The 17,743-nt window shown below is 37.5% G+C and overlaps 2 protein-coding genes across 2 annotated transcripts in view; one reads left to right on the plus strand and one right to left on the minus strand.

Annotated features, from left to right (window-relative positions):
* Positions 1–672: 672 nt before the first annotated feature.
* On the plus strand, positions 673–6,224 carry LOC127658472 (uncharacterized). Its single transcript, XM_052147795.1, has 9 exons — positions 673–733; positions 873–1,193; positions 1,304–1,606; positions 2,165–2,203; positions 2,746–2,808; positions 4,307–4,390; positions 4,675–4,718; positions 4,993–5,009; positions 5,792–6,224. The coding sequence occupies exons 1-9, from the start codon at positions 673–675 to the stop codon at positions 5,811–5,813; spliced, it is 954 nt and encodes a 317-aa protein (XP_052003755.1). The 3' UTR covers positions 5,814–6,224.
* A 10,644-nt stretch (positions 6,225–16,868) lies between these two features.
* LOC127658470 (epithelial discoidin domain-containing receptor 1-like) overlaps positions 16,869–17,743 on the minus strand; it is a 61,525-nt gene continuing 60,650 nt past the window's right edge. Inside the window, exon 18 of the mRNA XM_052147793.1 lies at positions 16,869–17,743. Within this exon, the coding sequence (XP_052003753.1) occupies positions 17,603–17,743 (141 nt within the window). The 3' untranslated portion in view covers positions 16,869–17,602.

Genomic DNA, 17,743 nt, shown 5'->3' on the forward strand with positions numbered 1-17,743 from the left:
GTTATCATATATTTTATTTTTAACAAGGTACTGTACCTTATCATTTCTGTCTGACCTATTTTAACCCGCACATGTCAACAATATGTATTTATTTCAGTGTTTTCTATTCTGTAATTCACTTTATTTACTCTAAAGAGCTGCAAATAAAAGCTGACATCACACAAGACTGCTCTAACAGTTATGTTACAATAAAGCACTTATGTATACTGTGTGAAACAACAATTAAAAAGAGGGTGGAAAAATGATCATAATTTTTTTTAAACACTTCACTTACCATGTGCATCTTGAAGGAATAGTTAACCCAAAAATTGTAATTCTCTCATTATTCATTTACCCTGATGCCATCCCAGATGTCCATGACTGTCTATCTTCAGCAGAACACAAATGAAGATTTTTTGAAAATTGAGCTCTGTCAGGACCTTAAAATGCAGGTACACGGGTGCCAACACTCTGACGGTCCAAATGGTAAGATTCAGGAGAACTTATTTCATTGGTAACATTTTATGGATCAGACAACAGAAAAATAAAGCTGGCACAGACCTGACATCTGCATCACTTCTGTAACACTGTTGGTCAGGTCAGAGGAAGTTATAAAACCACAGGAAGAGCTGATCATGTTTAAATGAAGAACAGTAACTACATCATGAAGAGAAAGACGGACAGAGACTGAAAATGGCTAATAAGTGTCTCATATTTCTGCTGGTGCTGAAAATGATCTGCTCACTTCTAAAAGGTAAATGAATCTGTATATGCTCTTAAACATGTTTGTACATGAGATAATGTGAATATGTATCTATTAAAAATGATTTTAATGAAATCAAAATGTCAAAATAGATTACAATATGAACGTCCATCTTTACTGTGTGTTTCAGGTACCAGTGGAGTGAAAGACACTCATGTGATCTTCAGTTCTGGTGAAAATGTCAATCTGCCCTGTAATAATGCCGGTTCTGACTGCAGCACAACTACATGGATCTATAATAATAATAGAAATTCAGAGATAATTGAACTGTTTGCTTATGGGAAGAAGAAGAAGAACATAGAGAGACACGAGAGACTGAGTCTGGGGTCTGACTGCTCTCTGAACATCTATAAAGCCTCAAAAGAAGATTATGGATCTTACACCTGTCGGCAATTTATTAATGATCATCATCAAGGAAATGATGCACGTGTTGATCTGCATTTTCTTCATGGTCAGTATTTTTGTTCATTTTATGATTGATTTATACAGGACACCATTCTCTCTTTACAGTCATTTTACTGAAATCTTTCAATGTCATCTCTGTTTTATTTTCTGTTTCAGTCTCTCCATCATCCACACAGACTGAGATAAGACCAGACAGTTCTGTGACTCTCTCCTGTCAGTTGATTTCATATGATGGAGTTTTGTGTGATACTTTGGTCCATACTGAGGGAATTCAGCTGTCGTGGGTGAATCAGGCTAGTGTTGATCTGCAGACAGACTCCAGATATCAGATATCATCAGGACACTGTATCAGCACTCTGACTACAAAACTCCTGAATGAAGACAACAGAAAGTGGACATGTCAAGTTAAAAAGGGAACTAAAGTGGAGACCTCATTCAGCTATTCTGTCAAGTATTCAGGTGAGAAAACAATCTTGTTATCAGTTTTTGAAGTCTCTGTTACACATGCATAACATTAAACTAGGACACATAACATAAACACTAAAGTAAGTTACACAAAGTACTTGTCATGAAACAAGTTACTGTTCAAAAGTAAATATTTAATTTTCTACTAAAACACTGAACAGCAACAAAACTACCTCAGTACTTTTACACTTTTAAACCTGTTTGTCACTAAAAACGTCCCTGATCCATGAGATCATTGAGTGCAATGTCTGAAGTTGAAGGGAGTTTTTACATTTGAGCATTTTCAGGAAGATTAATTATAATAATTATATACAAATTCTAATAATCTTTCATAATTTTAATAATTTGAAGAGATCTGGAAGTGTGCTGAGGCCCCCTAGTGTGTCCTGACCCCCTGTTTGAGAACCACTGTTTTTTTATTTCGATATCTTGATACACTTTGTGACCAGAAAAAATGCAAATATTTATGAAATGATTATAATGTAATGAACTATAATGTTCATATTCTAAAATATAGAGCTAACTAACTATATAACAATGTATCTTCTACAGCTCCAGCTGATACAACACCTGTGCGTTCAGTCACCAACAGTGAGTCATTGTCAAACACACAGTAACTCCTACACAAGATACTGAACTGATGTCACTTTAGTGGTTTGCCGTGTTCTTCTACATACAGAAAATACATGTCCATGTTTTCACGTATATATTTCAAATATAAGTGATTTCTCTATGAAGGAATTAAGAATGAAAATCTACTCAGATTGTTGTGTGCAAAGTAACTCTTTCTTAATGAAAATCAAAGATGTCAGTGATCTGGATTGTTTTCTTCCTGCTCTTACAATGATACAGCGTGCGTGACAATATATCTGATACAGTCTGTTTTCTGATGAAGATCTTCAATACAGTCATGTGACTGTTCTGTTACACTATAGTTGCACTGATACAGAGTCAACAACAGCTGATGAATTAAAGAAGACAATGATAAGAAAAAGAATTGGAAGAGAAATACAAATATGCATTCCTTGATGTTGTTTTCTTGTTTATAAATAGATGTTTTGTATTCAGTTAGATTTTTTGTTTTTCTACACATGGTCCGCATGAACTAAAATACATCATCTGTCTATCTTCAGTCTCCACCCCAATCTCTGAAAGGACCTCGACTTCCAAAGCACCAGTACCTCCATCACAACAAGGTACATGTAAATATACTGTATGTAATGGATGATTGTCTCATTTCAGTGGTTTTTGTAGTGTTATAACCAGGGGTGGAAAGAGTACTGAAAAATCATACTCCAGTAGAAGTACTGTTACTTCCCAAAAAATATAGTGTGAGTAAAAATAGCTGTCCTAAAAACTACTCAAGTAAGAGTTGCTCATTTAAAAGTACTCATGAGTAGTGAGTATTGAGTAGTGAGTTGCAAAACCTATGCCCCATTATAATGAACACTGTATGTCAACTAATACATCACTTATCTGTGATAAACAACATGAACCTGATTCCAAAACATAAAAGGGAGACATGATAACAGAAATGAAAAGATTAAAAAGTTATTTTCAATACACCGATCACCATTTTAAAATCACAATGTATGAAACAATTACATTAAATCTCCCTTAATGCCGACAGAGCGTTATTGTTGTGCATAAAACATGTTCAAACTATGCAAGGAATGCAGAAAAATGCTAAATAAGCAGAATCACTTGGTACGTCATGTCCTGCACAATAGAGGAGGTAGAGCAGGCATGAGAGAAGTTGTTTGGTACAGGGTAATGTGCACTTCAAGCCTGACATTTTGATGCAAATGCTTTTTGTCCCGCTGTTTAAATTCACTTTAGACATAAACGACTGCATTTACATTAAATCCTCACCAAGATGGCCATTGGCATAAAAGTTGCAATCTTTTATATTTCATCTAGATTCTAGATCAACCAACCAGTGGTGCTCTTGCGATTTATGTAATGAACACCCCTGATGTTGAACGCAGGCTAAATATAGAAAACTACTCAAAAGTTGGATTGAGTCTCTTTTTTCCCGATCTAGATTATTTTATTGCCCAGCCCTATTGATAACATTGCATTAATCTCTCACAGCAGCCCCATAATCTCAGTGATTGATTTCTTCAAATTAGAGGCAGGATTAATGCTGATATAAATTAAACTCACACGACACATTCAAGCAATTGACCTTTTTCACTGTGAAAAGCACTTCCAGGTGCGGCCGGTTATGTTCAGCTCTAAACTGTGCTTGAGGCATTCTCCACATCCATAACAGTTGGCGCTAGATCTGCAGGTGCCGTTTTTTTTTAAGTAAATAGCCCAGTAAAAGTACAGTTACAGCACTTTAAATGTATTCAAGAAAAAGCAAAAGTGTACAATTTTTAAACTACTTATAAAAGTATAATTCTTGGGAAAGAGTAGTTAATTACAATAATGTGAGTATTTGTAATTTGTTACTTTACACCCCTGGTTCTCACATACTGGAATTCTCCTAGATCACAACATTCAGAACAGACGGTTTATATAAAACAATTAAAAGTGGACACAGTAGCTCAGATTAGTTTTACACTTCTATGGGGACACTGATCTCATCAGTAACTCACTTTCACTGAATCTATTATTGATAAAAATAATGTAACACATGATCTTCTGTATTATACATCTGAATGTTTCACTCTTTGTTCTCTCTCTTAGTGATTGTGATTGTTGTTGTGATTGCTGCATTAGCTGTTCTCCTTCCTGCTGTTCTTCTATGTGTGATCCTTAAAAAGAGAGCTGGTAAATCTTTATAAAAACCTTCAATTAAAGTTGTCCAGCATTTCTCATTTTCACATTGTTTTCACATATAATTTTCACATTTCAAATCAGGTTGTATCATGGAAACAGTGAATCATGAAGAAGTTTGAGTTGAAAAAATGATTTGAAAAGTATAAAAGTAGTCCAGACAGTTTCTGCCCATTCATGATACACGCAAGAACTTTTGTATTTGCAGTTGGAATTGGGACATGTTTTACATTTTTATCATAAAGATTACAAGAGGCCATTTCACAACTATTTTTCAGGTAATAGAAGAGAGATTCACTCCAATTCTACCTCAGGTGCAAATGTAAGTCAACAAAATGATTAAACTTTATTAAGCTTAAATATTAATATTTATAATTTGACAGTTACGGTTGTAATTTTCCTGTGGCTCATATTGTGACACACTTGAGTTTGTCTGCATAATATATTTTCTGACTGTCATATAACACAGTATATAGTTTCTCTCATTTGCATATACAAACTTTAAAAGGAAATGTTTACTGCATGAAGATGGATTTGAGTTTATAAGAGTCATTTGTTCGAGACTTTCAAGGTTTTCTTTTTTCTTCCATCTGTAGGAGCAGACCACTGTTGAGTAAGTTACTCTAAAAAAGTAATGAATTACTAACTGCTAATTACATCTTCTACAGTTTAATTAGATTACTGTACTAATTACAATGTCTGAAAAGTAATCCATTACTTATTACTAATGACTGTCTTAAACCCTTTTCAACATCGACCAGATGAAAAATACAATGACATGAAATTGTTCTTTTAATTCTTTCAAATAAATCATATAAAATCAAATAATTTATTTTTATGAACTGGCCAAAGAATATTTGGGGGGCAGCATTAAATTAGAAAACATATATTTTAACATTAGATGTTCAATTTTGATGTTAAATTCACTATTATTTATATAGAATTGTTCTATAGTCTGTACAGTATTTAACACAATTAATGTAATTAAACTACTGAAAATTAAGAGTAATCCCTTAATTTAATTTTTTTGATGAAAGATTAATTTAATTACAGTAATGAATTAATTAGTAATGTATTACACCCAACACTGGAGCAGAGAGATGATGTGACTTATTCACTGGTTACAGTTTCTGGAAAAAAGCAGGTGTCAAAGATCAATGTGAGTAGATACGGCCACATCCGCTGTTCATCCACTGACCTTTCCCATTCAGAGAAAACAGACCTGACCTGCACATTTCCCAAACCAAGTAGAGTTATATCCTGTCTCTACAGAAGTTTTATGCTGAAATGCATTTCTTTTCAATTTGTATCTCAAAAGAATTAATCACTAACAACATGCAGCAATAATATCAGTGATTTGAATCACGTTGTTTGACATCTATGATGTTGTTTCAGGTTCATTCTGATGATAACGTGACTTACGCTTCCATCAGAGGAGCAACAGCTGGACCCCATGGAGGACTGCAGTGAACTTTATACCACAGTGAACAAGATTGTTTGCAAATAAATCAAACAAACAAACAGTTAGTAATTACACAAAGCAACACCACATGACCCTAAAATATATCAAATAAAAAATACTGGAATATAAACCTGGTAAAATGTATTCCAAACAGTTTAATTCAATGTCATTATAATATTGTATTTCAAATGTTTATCTGGCATTTTGGTTGATGTCTGGGGAGTTTCGGCATGTTTGTTTCGAGGTTTTTATGTCTTTTTGTAAATAATGTTTTACTGGCTTCATTATTTAGAATTAATATCAAATTAGCATTTTGTTATTAAAATACAGATGTCTAAAACAAATATTTACAATGATAATTTAATGATTTACAGACATTAACAAAGATTTTAGATAAGAATTCAGAAACTCTTTATAATAATGGTCCATCATTAATATGTAATTATGCAGGAATTAATGCAGGACAAATGAGTAGTACTACATTAACACTTTAGTTACTACTATTAACTAATATGGAAACATGATTAACTAATCAGTAAGTAATAGTGAACTGATGTCTGAGGTAGTTCACTGTTGGGTAATCAATAATTACTGAATTTGATTTGCCTCATTGAGAACTATTAACCAACTATAAATTATTAAAAATAACTAATTAAGTACTAATCAAAACATTAACATTTCTAAAATGTGAATGATTATGTTTTTATTGCGAACAAGATCATGAAATGCGTCTTCAGAGAAACATGCGTCTCACGTGTTCGTTGTGGACATTAATTGATGAAAGTAACAGTTCTCTAAATCAAGGTTACAGTGTTTGGTAGAGTATCATAGTCAGATTACCTTACAGAAATATAGAGTATCATTCTTTTTTTATTTTTTATTTATTCTTTATTTATTCTTTTTTTATTTATTTATTTATTTTATAATTTTGGTAACCCATATGTAATGAATCAAGTGTTCGCACGTAAACATTAAGGAATTACTAATGATCATTATTTTAAAGTGATGGTCATGATAACACATTAGTAATGAATGAAAAAACACTTATATATTTTAATATATTTATATTTTATTTATATTTTTACAATTAACTTTTTAGCCATAGATACTGTAGGTTAATCTTACAAGAAGTGTTTAATTTTATGTGAAGTTCATTACAAAAAAAAATTTATGGATCCATTGAAAAAAGAACGAGTGTCTCGTCCATCAAGCTTCTAACCTAATCAGGATTCACCATATTCGATGCTCGCACTGAAACTGAAAGAAGACAGAGCGTGATTTGTAGGAACAAACACTTGAATATTCATTACTAACTGACAAGTAACACCACAGTTATTATTAATGGTTTATAATGTGTTTTCACTTCATAATAATGGTCCAGATACCCTTTAACTCCCAATGAAGGAACAGTGAGATCTCATTCATTAATAATGCGTTACCATGATCCACACTTTATAATAATTGTCCAGATCATTAGTAATTCCTTCATGTTTATGTGGAAACACTTGACTCATTACTTATGGGTTACTAAAATTATTAAAATAAGTTAATAATTTGTAACGAACAAAAGAGATATCCCAAGGAAAACACAGGTTGGGCACAAACATCCCTATATTTCTGTAAGATAAGTTGACTGTGATACTCTACCAAACACTGTAACCTTGATTAAGCCTTAGTAATACTCATGTTTCCTGCATTAATTCCTGCATAATTACCTATTAATGACAGATTAATGACATTATTATAAAGTGTACAAGAATTCTGTAGCAAAATTTTATTCCATTTCTGCTAAAACAACAAGTTGAATATGATTAGATTTTTTAACTAAATATTGAATCAAATTATTGCTCTCATTTAAAATAAATACTAATATTAAATACCAGTTAAAATGTTTGACGTTCACACGATCTAATGAGAGGGCACTTGCTTGCTAATTTCATCTGACAGGGTAATACAAAAGAAACCCCTTGCATGTATATATTCATACACTTTAGTGCAATGTAACCACTTTCCTGGAAGATCACATGAGCCCCTGAACTTCTATTTTTGTTTCATGATCTCGTATGAATCACAAGCGCCCCCTCTTAAAAACCTAAACACCGTGGAGAAACCTGTAGTTTCGTCACTAACCTCAGCAAAATTATTTGGAGGGCCTCTTCCTCCATCATCCAGACCAGGAGCCCTTTGAGGTCCACTGTTGTTAACATCACCCATAACCAAGATGTAAATCCTATAAGGGAGTTATTGCACAACACTTACATGAAAATTACATGTTTATAACTGAATCAAAATCAATTAATTGAGAAAGTTTACAGATGACAGAATGTTCCCCATAATTTCAAAGACAGACGTCAACAATAACAGGTTGCAAATGAACTTGTGGACCTAACGCTTTTTCTTTTATAGTGTCCTGAATTTTATTTCATTTTCTTTTCTCATATCTTATTTTATGCACTTAAAGTACATATGCATGTATCTAGTGGTTTCTAAATGTTGTTTGATTTGTGTATGGATACACATGTGAAATTATAAACTTCTTCAGATTAAGAAAATTAAATCTGTTTGTGTTAAAATAAATTCAAATAAATATTAAAATAATAATTCAATCATATAATCACAACTGTGTTATAAACCCATATGACTTTCTTTTTCATAACACAAATAACTTTTGTGCTCACTGATGTCATAGAATGGCAGTTTATGGTTACCACCTCTTCAAGCTTCAAAATAATGTAAAAGTCTAATAAATTATTCAATGAGACTCATGATTGTTATAAAAGTATATGATGAGGTTTAGTGAGAAACAAACCAAAATCAAAAATATTATTTAGTTAAAATGTTGACCGACTGTTGCTCTCCTCTGCACGTTCATGAGACTGCAAGAGATCAACATTTCATGCAGCCCTGCTCACGAGATAGGGCGTTCAAGTGAAAACTCACTTTGTTTATCTAAAAACAAGTCCCCCTCACCGATACTAACCAGAACACAACACAGCTGCACACAAACTAGAGAATGTCTAGGTTACGGATGTAACCTCCGTTCCCTGATGGAGGGAACGAGACGTTGTGTCGAAGAAGCGACACTAGGGGTCTCTCTTAAGAGTCTTTTGCATCTCTGATCTATGAGAAAAGGCCAATGAGAAATTGGCAGACAGAATTTGCATGTCCCGCCCCCGACATACGGCTATAAAGGGAGGGAAATGCATCTGTTTCATTCAGGATTTTTCTGAGGAGCCGACAATGAGGTTTGGCCGCAACAGTGGCTCGGTTCAGCAACGTCTCCCTAGACGTTCCCCCGCCTGTTGCTCACGTTGACGTTTTGTCGAAGAAGCGATACTAGGGGTCCAATTTAAATCACGCCATGCGTTGAGCCATGTACGTGTTCTGCTGACACAAGAGCAGGCAGGTATTTTACATGCCAAAGCGACCAGCTGTGCCAGGCTGCATGTACCCTTCCCCAATGCCCCATAAAATCGTCAAAGCCTTCTGGTTCTTTACCCTCGACAGGGGGGAACAAGGCGACATGCCAAGCATCGGAGCAGGCCGTGCCAGCCGCGCCTTTTCTCTCTTTTCTCTCTCAGTCCGTGAGGACTGCCCAAGGGTGACGCGGGTCCGCTCGCATGGGGACCGTACTGCAGAAAACAAACACAGGGGGAAAAGTCCACGTGGGAGCCCGTCCTGTGGAGCACCTATTCCAGTACAGGGTAAATTGAGTACCCGCATTGGTCTTGGTCGGCAAATTCCTCCGCTGAATTCGCGGACCAGAGGGCTAGGGAGGAGTCATCCAGGGAGCCGGGTTCGTGGGATCTCCTGGGGTAAAATCGCACGGTATTACCTCAGTGGAGGGAAAGGGCGCTATGTGCAAGCGGTCCACCCAGTCAGTTTGTCAGCATGTACAGAGTTCTACCGGCTCGAACCTGAGAAAATACGGGATGAAACCGACTCAACCCTGAGATTGTAAAATCTCGCAAAGGTATTGGGTGCTGCCCAACCCGCTGCTCTACATATGTCTGCTAGAGAGGTGCCCCTGGCCAGTGCCCATGAGGAAGCAACACTTCTTGTTGAGTGTGCTTGGACCCGCAAGGGGTGGGGGGAACAGGCTCAGCCGGGAGGGTTTCAACCTCCGGGCGCCTCTTAGGAACCTGATAACTAAGTCGTGCTTACCAAAAGACTTGCCATATACTGTGTCGTGGTGGGCCACGATAGCAGCTACATACACCTTCAAGGTGGAGGGGGACCGCCTCCCCTCCAACCTCTCCTGCAGGAATGAAAGTACTGACCTAACTGCGCACCTCTGTCGGTCTTCAGTCCGGGAAGAACACCAATTTGCAAACAAGCACCACTTCAGGGCGTAAAGATACCTGGTAGAAGGGGCTCTGGCTTGGTTGATCGTGTCTACGATGGAGTGGGCCAGAATGTAGTTCGAGGTAGTTGAGAATGCAGATGCCTGCTTCCCAAAGTGGGGCAAGGGCTGCCTCTGCGACCTTTGTGAAGACGCGAGGGGACAGGGACATGTCGAAGGGGAGGACCTTGTAATGATACGCCTGGCCGTCGAACGCGAACCGTAGAAAGTGTCGATGTTAAGGCAATATTGAGACGTGGAAGTACGCTTTCTTCAGGTCTACCGCTGAATATGTCATCCTACAGGCCTGGTGACTGGTGGAGAAGGGTGTTCTCCACGAACACGTCAGCTCATCATGCACTTCCGTGAAGAAAGGAACCGGGGCGGCTGTGAGCAGTGCCAAGGACCCAATCATCCAGCCGCGAAGGCTGTGGGGAGGACGGAGGGTTCCAGTCCAGCCCCATGCTAACGGCGGCCTGGGCAAGCATGTCACACATCTGGGCATCAGCCTCAGACTGGGCGTGCTGGCCTGAAGGCGGCAGCCCAGTCGAGTCATCCGCATCAGATGCCGGACCACTCTCCAATGCAGCGGGAGGATCGGGGGGCTCAAGAGGATAGGCAGGCTGGCCGTGAGGCGAGCCGCTGTTACCTCGAGCCCGGACGGAAATCAGCCAGCTGGGTCATCCTCAATCCCATGGAAGAAGGAGCTACACAGGGGGCTGCTGGAGTAGTGTTCCTTCTGAGGAAGGAAAGCCGTGACCGCAACGTTGACATGGTCATGTTCTCACAATGAGAACTTGAGCCATCCACAAATGCTGCCTCGTTGTGATCATTGCCCAGACACACGAGACAGCGCCTGTGGCCGTCAGGAGCGGAGAGCACTCTACTGCATCCAGGAACTACGGGGCGGAAGGGCATCTTTATAAAGATGCGGCCAGCAGTGTATATGCTCTTTTAGAGAAAATGAATCTTTTAGAGAAATAACTCTTAACTCTGCTGTCGAAGCACCCAGAGGCAAATCTGCACTGCCGTGCAGAGAAGGAGAAAGCCGCTGATACTCACAGCTCGCTGCATACACAACCGGTCGCTCCGAAGAAGAAACTTTCTGAATGAAACAGACGCATTTCCCTCCCTTTATACCCGTATGTCCGGGGGGCAGTACATGCAAATTCTGTCTGCCAATTTCTCATTGGCCTTTTCTTATAGATCAGAGATGCAAAAGGCCCTCAAGAGAGACCCCTAGTGTCTCTTCTTCGACACAACGTCGAAGTGAGCGACAGACAGGGAACAAAACTTACAAAACACGTCTGAAGAGTTTGTAGTTAAAGAATAGATGTATTTATATGCACAGCCTTATATGAGGGATATATAGAGGCTGAAGGCAACCAAAATTAAGCACCTGGTTTAAACTTTTTTTGAAAAGGTTACTTTATTAAAACATCTACAAAATTAGACAACATGCAATGACAAAGACTAACACAGTCAGAGAGTGTAAAACATAGACAGACAGACCTGATTAATAACAGATACCAAATATTAATGAAGAAAAAAATGTTCTATTAATTATTTACATTTTTCATTTTTTATAAAACATGAATAGATGAAATAGCTGAGGAAATTAAAATACAATAAAAGTTTAGTTCAGGAGTTCAGTGTCCCAAAAAAGGTTGAAGATCATTCAATAAGCATAGTCGCCATAGCAACATAACCATTTATGACTCACATTATTGTGTATATTATAGTGTAGGGCTACTTATGTGGCTTTGTTACTTTCCACCCCTTCATACACATCAAGGATGAATGTCCACAAACCAGTTTTAAGTCGTATTAAATGTGCAATCTGCAGCTTTTAAAACAGTGGCACAGAAGTTCAAGAGTTAACTTATCTTTATGGCAAACAAAAACTAACTTCCGGTTACAAAGTGCATGGACAACATTTACACAGAGGCAACATCAATCCCCTTTACCTTGTAGCCCCTAAAGGCGGCTGTTGTGGCACTGACAACCGTCCAGTTGCAGCAATTACATACTGTAACAGTCATCACTTTCTCTGCAAGTTCCCCATGGGTTTAAATAGTTAATGTGATTACTTTTTTAAAATGTAAAACTATTACTTCTCTAACTTTATAAATGAAAGTTTTTCTATAAGAAATACATTTTCTGATATCTTATGCCTGTCAGGTTTGTTGAGGAATAAAGTGTTAATGAGAGTGATTGACAGATTCAAAAGTGATTGATACTGTAAAACAGCTGCTGGATTTTTTGGTACTGCAGTGAAACTTTCAATTGCTCTTTGTAAACACAGAAAATTGTTCATCACATTTCTGACACTCTTACTGATATAAATGTTCATCATTTCTGTACTGTTGCCTTTCTGCTGTTTTCCTCTCTCCATACTTTCCAGGCATCTTTGTTACAATTCTGGTAAGTCCAGACACATTGAGTCCTTTCAAATAGTACATTAGGAGTATAAAACAATATAGTCCAAAGCAACAATGATTTCCAAAAGCCCAGCTGAACCCACAAGTGCTGATCAGGAAATTCTGCTTAGTTCAAGTCATCCCATGTCATACCAGGTCAATTATGTTGTAGAAATTTTGATACTCATTGATCAGTGATAGTCATTGCAAGGGAATGCCCCTGTGTCTGAGGAATGCAGAGGAGGAGGATCTGCTTCTGTTACAAAACTTGGGATAAAAGAGTATAAAATACAAGTCAGCCCTCCCCTTCTCGTCACACTCATAACACAGATTGATTCCTGTGCAATGACTGGGTCCTTCTTGCAAGAATAAATTATTTTAAAAGACTGTTTGAGTCAGAGTGTCTCTTACGCAGTGATAATTTTTTTGCCACAAAAATTACAAAACTATCTGCAGTCATTTCATATCAAATGAAACACAATAAACCACGTTTACAGTCAATGAAGGGAGGAGTGACGGGAACAGACAGGAGTGAAGCCACAAATATCAATCCTCTGATTATGCTCAAACTGGAAATAAAATGCCATATGTCTGTTTTCCTGATAGATAAAGCACATAGTTTTACGTAATTATAGTACTTTATCATATGCAACAACACATACACTTGAAGTCATATTGTACTTGTTCATGATCTTCACAGAAAAATTCATCCAAACTTCACATGGGTCTTCAGAAGTTTCACTGCCTTTCATTTCTCAGATTGGCTGCACTAACTCCGTATTAACTGCTGTGTCAGAATGATTATGATGCCTCACAACATTGAACCAAAATGCAGATAACTACAGAAAATCTGCATATTAAAAAAATCAGACAATACAAGTAAAATTGGTTCACATGAAATGGGAAATATGGAATAATAATCTGCTTTTGACATCAAAACTTAAACAGTTATGCGCACAACACTTGAGCACATTGGATAAGATGGTAAGAATGCCAGAAAATGTGGATACATGCAGAGGGAAATTACACATACATTTTTGCCCATTTTACCAGTGTTCTTATCAAACATGCATAAGTGTTTTCATGTTTTGACATCAAATGCAGAGAATAATCAGATGATTTCAAGTAAATGTGTTTTTCTTGCCCTGTCTGATTTTTTGGAATAAGCTGATTTTTGGTAGTTATCAGCAAATTGGTGTGCAAGTTTACACACTCATTATGTCCGAACCAGACAAATTACCAGCAACAACAATTAGTCAACACAGAACACGTTACATATGTAATCGTGCAGCGTGACAATTAAAGTGGAGCGGGATTTTGGACCACTTAAGTGTCACAGTGAGTGAAGCAACAACGCCACAGAAATGTCCTGACGCTCGTCTTTTGTTGCGTCACGGCTGTTTAGGACATGATTCAAAACAACAATTTGATATTTATTGAGATGACAAAGTCCCCCACCATGTGGATGTTTAATGATCTGTATGATCTCAATGTCAGATTTCCTAGTATTTATTTTACCCTCCACCACAGTAAAGTCTGTGAAACACTGAAACAACCTCAAATTCTCTAAATGACCACAAATGCTAGCAGAGTTAGACTGAATTTACTGCTAAATTAATTTGAAATATTATTAACTTTTGTTATTTAATATGCAAGTAGAAAAAAGCATAATTGCTGTATTTTTGATATAGTATGTTTTAATACATTTAATTGATAATTTGTCAAATTTTGTCCACAGAGAACTATGACTAAAGAGTTTTTAGAATCGTCTACTTTGGTGCTGCCTGTCATCTAGCTACAAAACCCTCCACCAGTTATTAGGATTATGTTTCGAGATATATTCATTGTTCAGGGAATGAAGAGACAGTTTTGTTAGCTGTAGGTTCAGGGTTTAAGGATACGATACAAGTTAGAGGACCAGGATATAAAGTTCAGTGATTTGAACTTAAGAACTGAATTAGTTTCATTTGTGAACAGGGCATTCTTTTGAGACGGTTCTTTTCAATTAACAAATTCACAAACCGAATAGATGATTCTTTCATGAATTGGACTAATCCAGTTTTTGAGATCTGAGAAGAGTGCCACTGAATAAGGACTTTCAGTCTCTTCCTCACATAAAGTTATCGTATATCTTCAGGAGACTTGGAATATATTGCACAAGTTGTACGAACTACTTTTGTGATGGTTTTGGTGTTTTCTTGTCATTTTGGAGCCTTGTTGTTTTATGGGAAATTATTGCATTAAAGGTTCTCCTGAAAATGAAAATTCTGTCATCATTTACTCACCCTCATGCCATCCCAGATGTGTACGACTTTCTGTCTTCTGCTGAACACAAACTTAGATTTTTAGAAGAATATCTCAGCTGTGTAGGTCCATTCAATGCAGGTGAGAAAGACAACTTAAAGAAAGCACATAAAGGCAGCATAAAATTAACCCATAAGACTCCAGTGGTCTATCTTTAGAAGGGATTTGATGAGTGTGGGTGAGAAACAGATCAATATTTAAGTCCTTTTTACTATAAATTCTCCTTTCTGCCCAGTAGGCAAGGCAAGTTTATTTATATAGCACATTTCATACACAATGGTAATTCAAAGTGCTTTACATAGAAGAGATTAAAATAAGAATAATTGAAACAGTTTAGAATAAAATAAAATAAAATACAGTACAAACAGTCGGACACACAGTGGCACAGTGCTCATTCAGTAAATGCACAGCTAAACAGATGTGTTTTGAGTCTGGATTTGAATGTGACTAATGTAGGAGCACATCTGATCTCTTCTGGAAGCTGGTTCCAGCTGCGGCTGGCATAATAGCTAAAAGCAGACTCTCCTTGATTACAGTGAACCCTTGGTATTTCTAGCTGATGTGATCCTAATGATCTGAGTGATCTGTTGGGTTTATATTCAGTGAGCATATCTGCAATATATTGAGGTTCTAGCCCATTGAGTGATTTATATACCAGTAATAATACTTTAAAATCAATCCTAAATGTAACTGGGAGCCAGTGTAAAGACCTGAGGACTGGTATGATATGTTCATGTTTTCTGGTTCTGCTCAGAATCCTGGCAGCAGCGTTCTGTATGAGCTGCAACTGTCTTATGGTCTTTTTGGGAAGGCCAGTGAGGAGTCCATTACAATAATCCACCCTGCTGGTGATGAAAGCATGCACAAGTTTCTCTAGGTCTTGACTGGAAACAAAGCATCTAATTCTTGCAATATTTTTCAGATGATAGTATGCTGATTTAGTTATTGCTTTGACATGACTACTGAAACTAAGATCTGACTCTAGAGACACACCAAGATTCCTGACTTGATTTTTTGTTTTTTGACCCCTAGCGTCAAGGTATGCATTCACCTTGAGAACTTCATCTTTGTTTCCAAACGCAATGACTTCAGTTTTGTCTTTAACTGAAAAAGTTTTGGCACATCCAACTGTTTACTTCATCAGTGCATTGGCACAGGGAGTCAATGGGACTGTAATCGTTAGGAGATAGGGTTAAGTAGATCTGTGTGTCGTCTGCATAGCCGTGGTAAGCAATTTGGTTCTTTCTCATTATTTGGCTCATTGGGAGCATATGCAGGTTGAACGGGAGTGGCGCAAGAATTGAGCCATGAGGGACTCCGCATGTCATGGATGTCCACTCAGACTTATGGTCTCTCCCTGTTAGTGCCATCGATTTGTAAGTCGATCGGCATGTTTCTCTACACTCAGTATGGCCTGTCGAGGAGCACTAGATTCATGGGACTCACCAGCTGTATGCTGAGGGCGTCCATGACAAAGCTCTGTTGTGTGTTCCGTCTGGTTTGGTGGTCCCGTAAGTAACTTTGTTTCAAGAACTGCAATCCTTTGTAAAAATCTGTGGCAGTTAGTGCAGCAAGTAGTAGAGGCATTTTCTCTTATCCTTTTGAATGTAGGCAGTTGTGTTTTCCCTTCCCTGGAATGAAAAGTTTCAGTGGGAGGCTGGTCGGATAAAATAATTCAGCTTTTTTTTTTGTAGTAGTCCAAGCTTTTGAGCACTGTGCTGATTTGCTTAAGTTAAAATTAGTTGATAAAAGGAGATAAAATATAAAAATATAAAAGCGATAGAGCAAAGCGCGGAGCAGTAAGCAAGAGCGTCCGAACAGTAGCCGAGCAGGAACTTAACCAGTAGGTGGTGAAATGCACGAAGAATGCGAATCACCAAATACAAAAGAAGAATGTGAAATTGGAAATTTATAGTAAAAAAGGATTTAAATATTGATCTGTTTCTCAACCACTCCTATCATATCACTTCTGAAGATATGAATTAAACCACTGGAGTCTTATGGATTCATTTTATGTTTTCTTTATGCGCTTTTTGGACCATAAAAGTTCTGGCCACCATTCAATTGCAATGAATAGACCTACAGAGCTGAAATATTCTTGTAAAAATCTTTGTTTGTGTTCAGCAGAAGAAACAAAAGTCATACACATCTGGGACGGAATGAGGGAGAGAAAATAAGAAGAGAATTTTCATTTTTTGGGGAACTACCCCAATAGGATTTTTCAAAATATGGATATGGGTTTAGAATGACATGAGGGTGAGTAACTACAGACAGAATTTTAATTTGGGGTGAACTTGCCCTTTAAAGAAAATGTGAGTCAAAGAAATGTCCCATGTAATGTTTAGGAAAGATGGACTTGACCATGTCCATGACGCATTCTGTGAGATTTGAGCTTAAAAACTGATTTTGGGGTGAAATGTTGCTTACTGAGTTTTGCATTTTAGGATGGGGGTGAGAAGCAGGTCATTTAGGGTCACCGAACCTGCGGTGGGCCCTGTCCCACCAATCATAAAATACACTAATTTACATAAGAGTGCTTAGCCATCGTGTCTGCTTAGAAACACACCACCAGTCTGTGGTCCAAACACACACACTTTCTTATATCCCTTTTCTGTCTCCTGTTAAAACATGAGAGAAATTAAAAGAGCAGTCCTTTTCATCTCTTAGTCTGTCTCTCTCTAAACCATGTTCATGGCGTCTTCAGTGAGGAAGGAGTGAATGTATGCAAAGGAAGGCCGTAGTTTACAGTCTCTGTTCCAGCAGCTAAGCATCAACTCATACAAACCCTGTGGGCACACCGCCGGGCGAGCCAGGTACAC

Source organism: Xyrauchen texanus, chromosome 17 (genome assembly GCF_025860055.1).
Source record: "Xyrauchen texanus isolate HMW12.3.18 chromosome 17, RBS_HiC_50CHRs, whole genome shotgun sequence".
In the NCBI taxonomy this organism is placed as follows: Eukaryota; Metazoa; Chordata; class Actinopteri; order Cypriniformes; family Catostomidae; genus Xyrauchen; species Xyrauchen texanus.

Bases quoted from the DNA above. Each gene is read 5' to 3' on its own strand.
- LOC127658472 (XM_052147795.1), top strand. From the start codon at position 673: ATGGCTAATAAGTGTCTCATATTTCTGCTGGTGCTGAAAATGATCTGC. The intron at 734-872 runs GTAAATGAATCT...TGTGTGTTTCAG, and splicing joins GATCTGCTCACTTCTAAAAG to GTACCAGTGGAGTGAAAGAC. The intron at 1,194-1,303 runs GTCAGTATTTTT...TTTCTGTTTCAG, and splicing joins TGATCTGCATTTTCTTCATG to TCTCTCCATCATCCACACAG.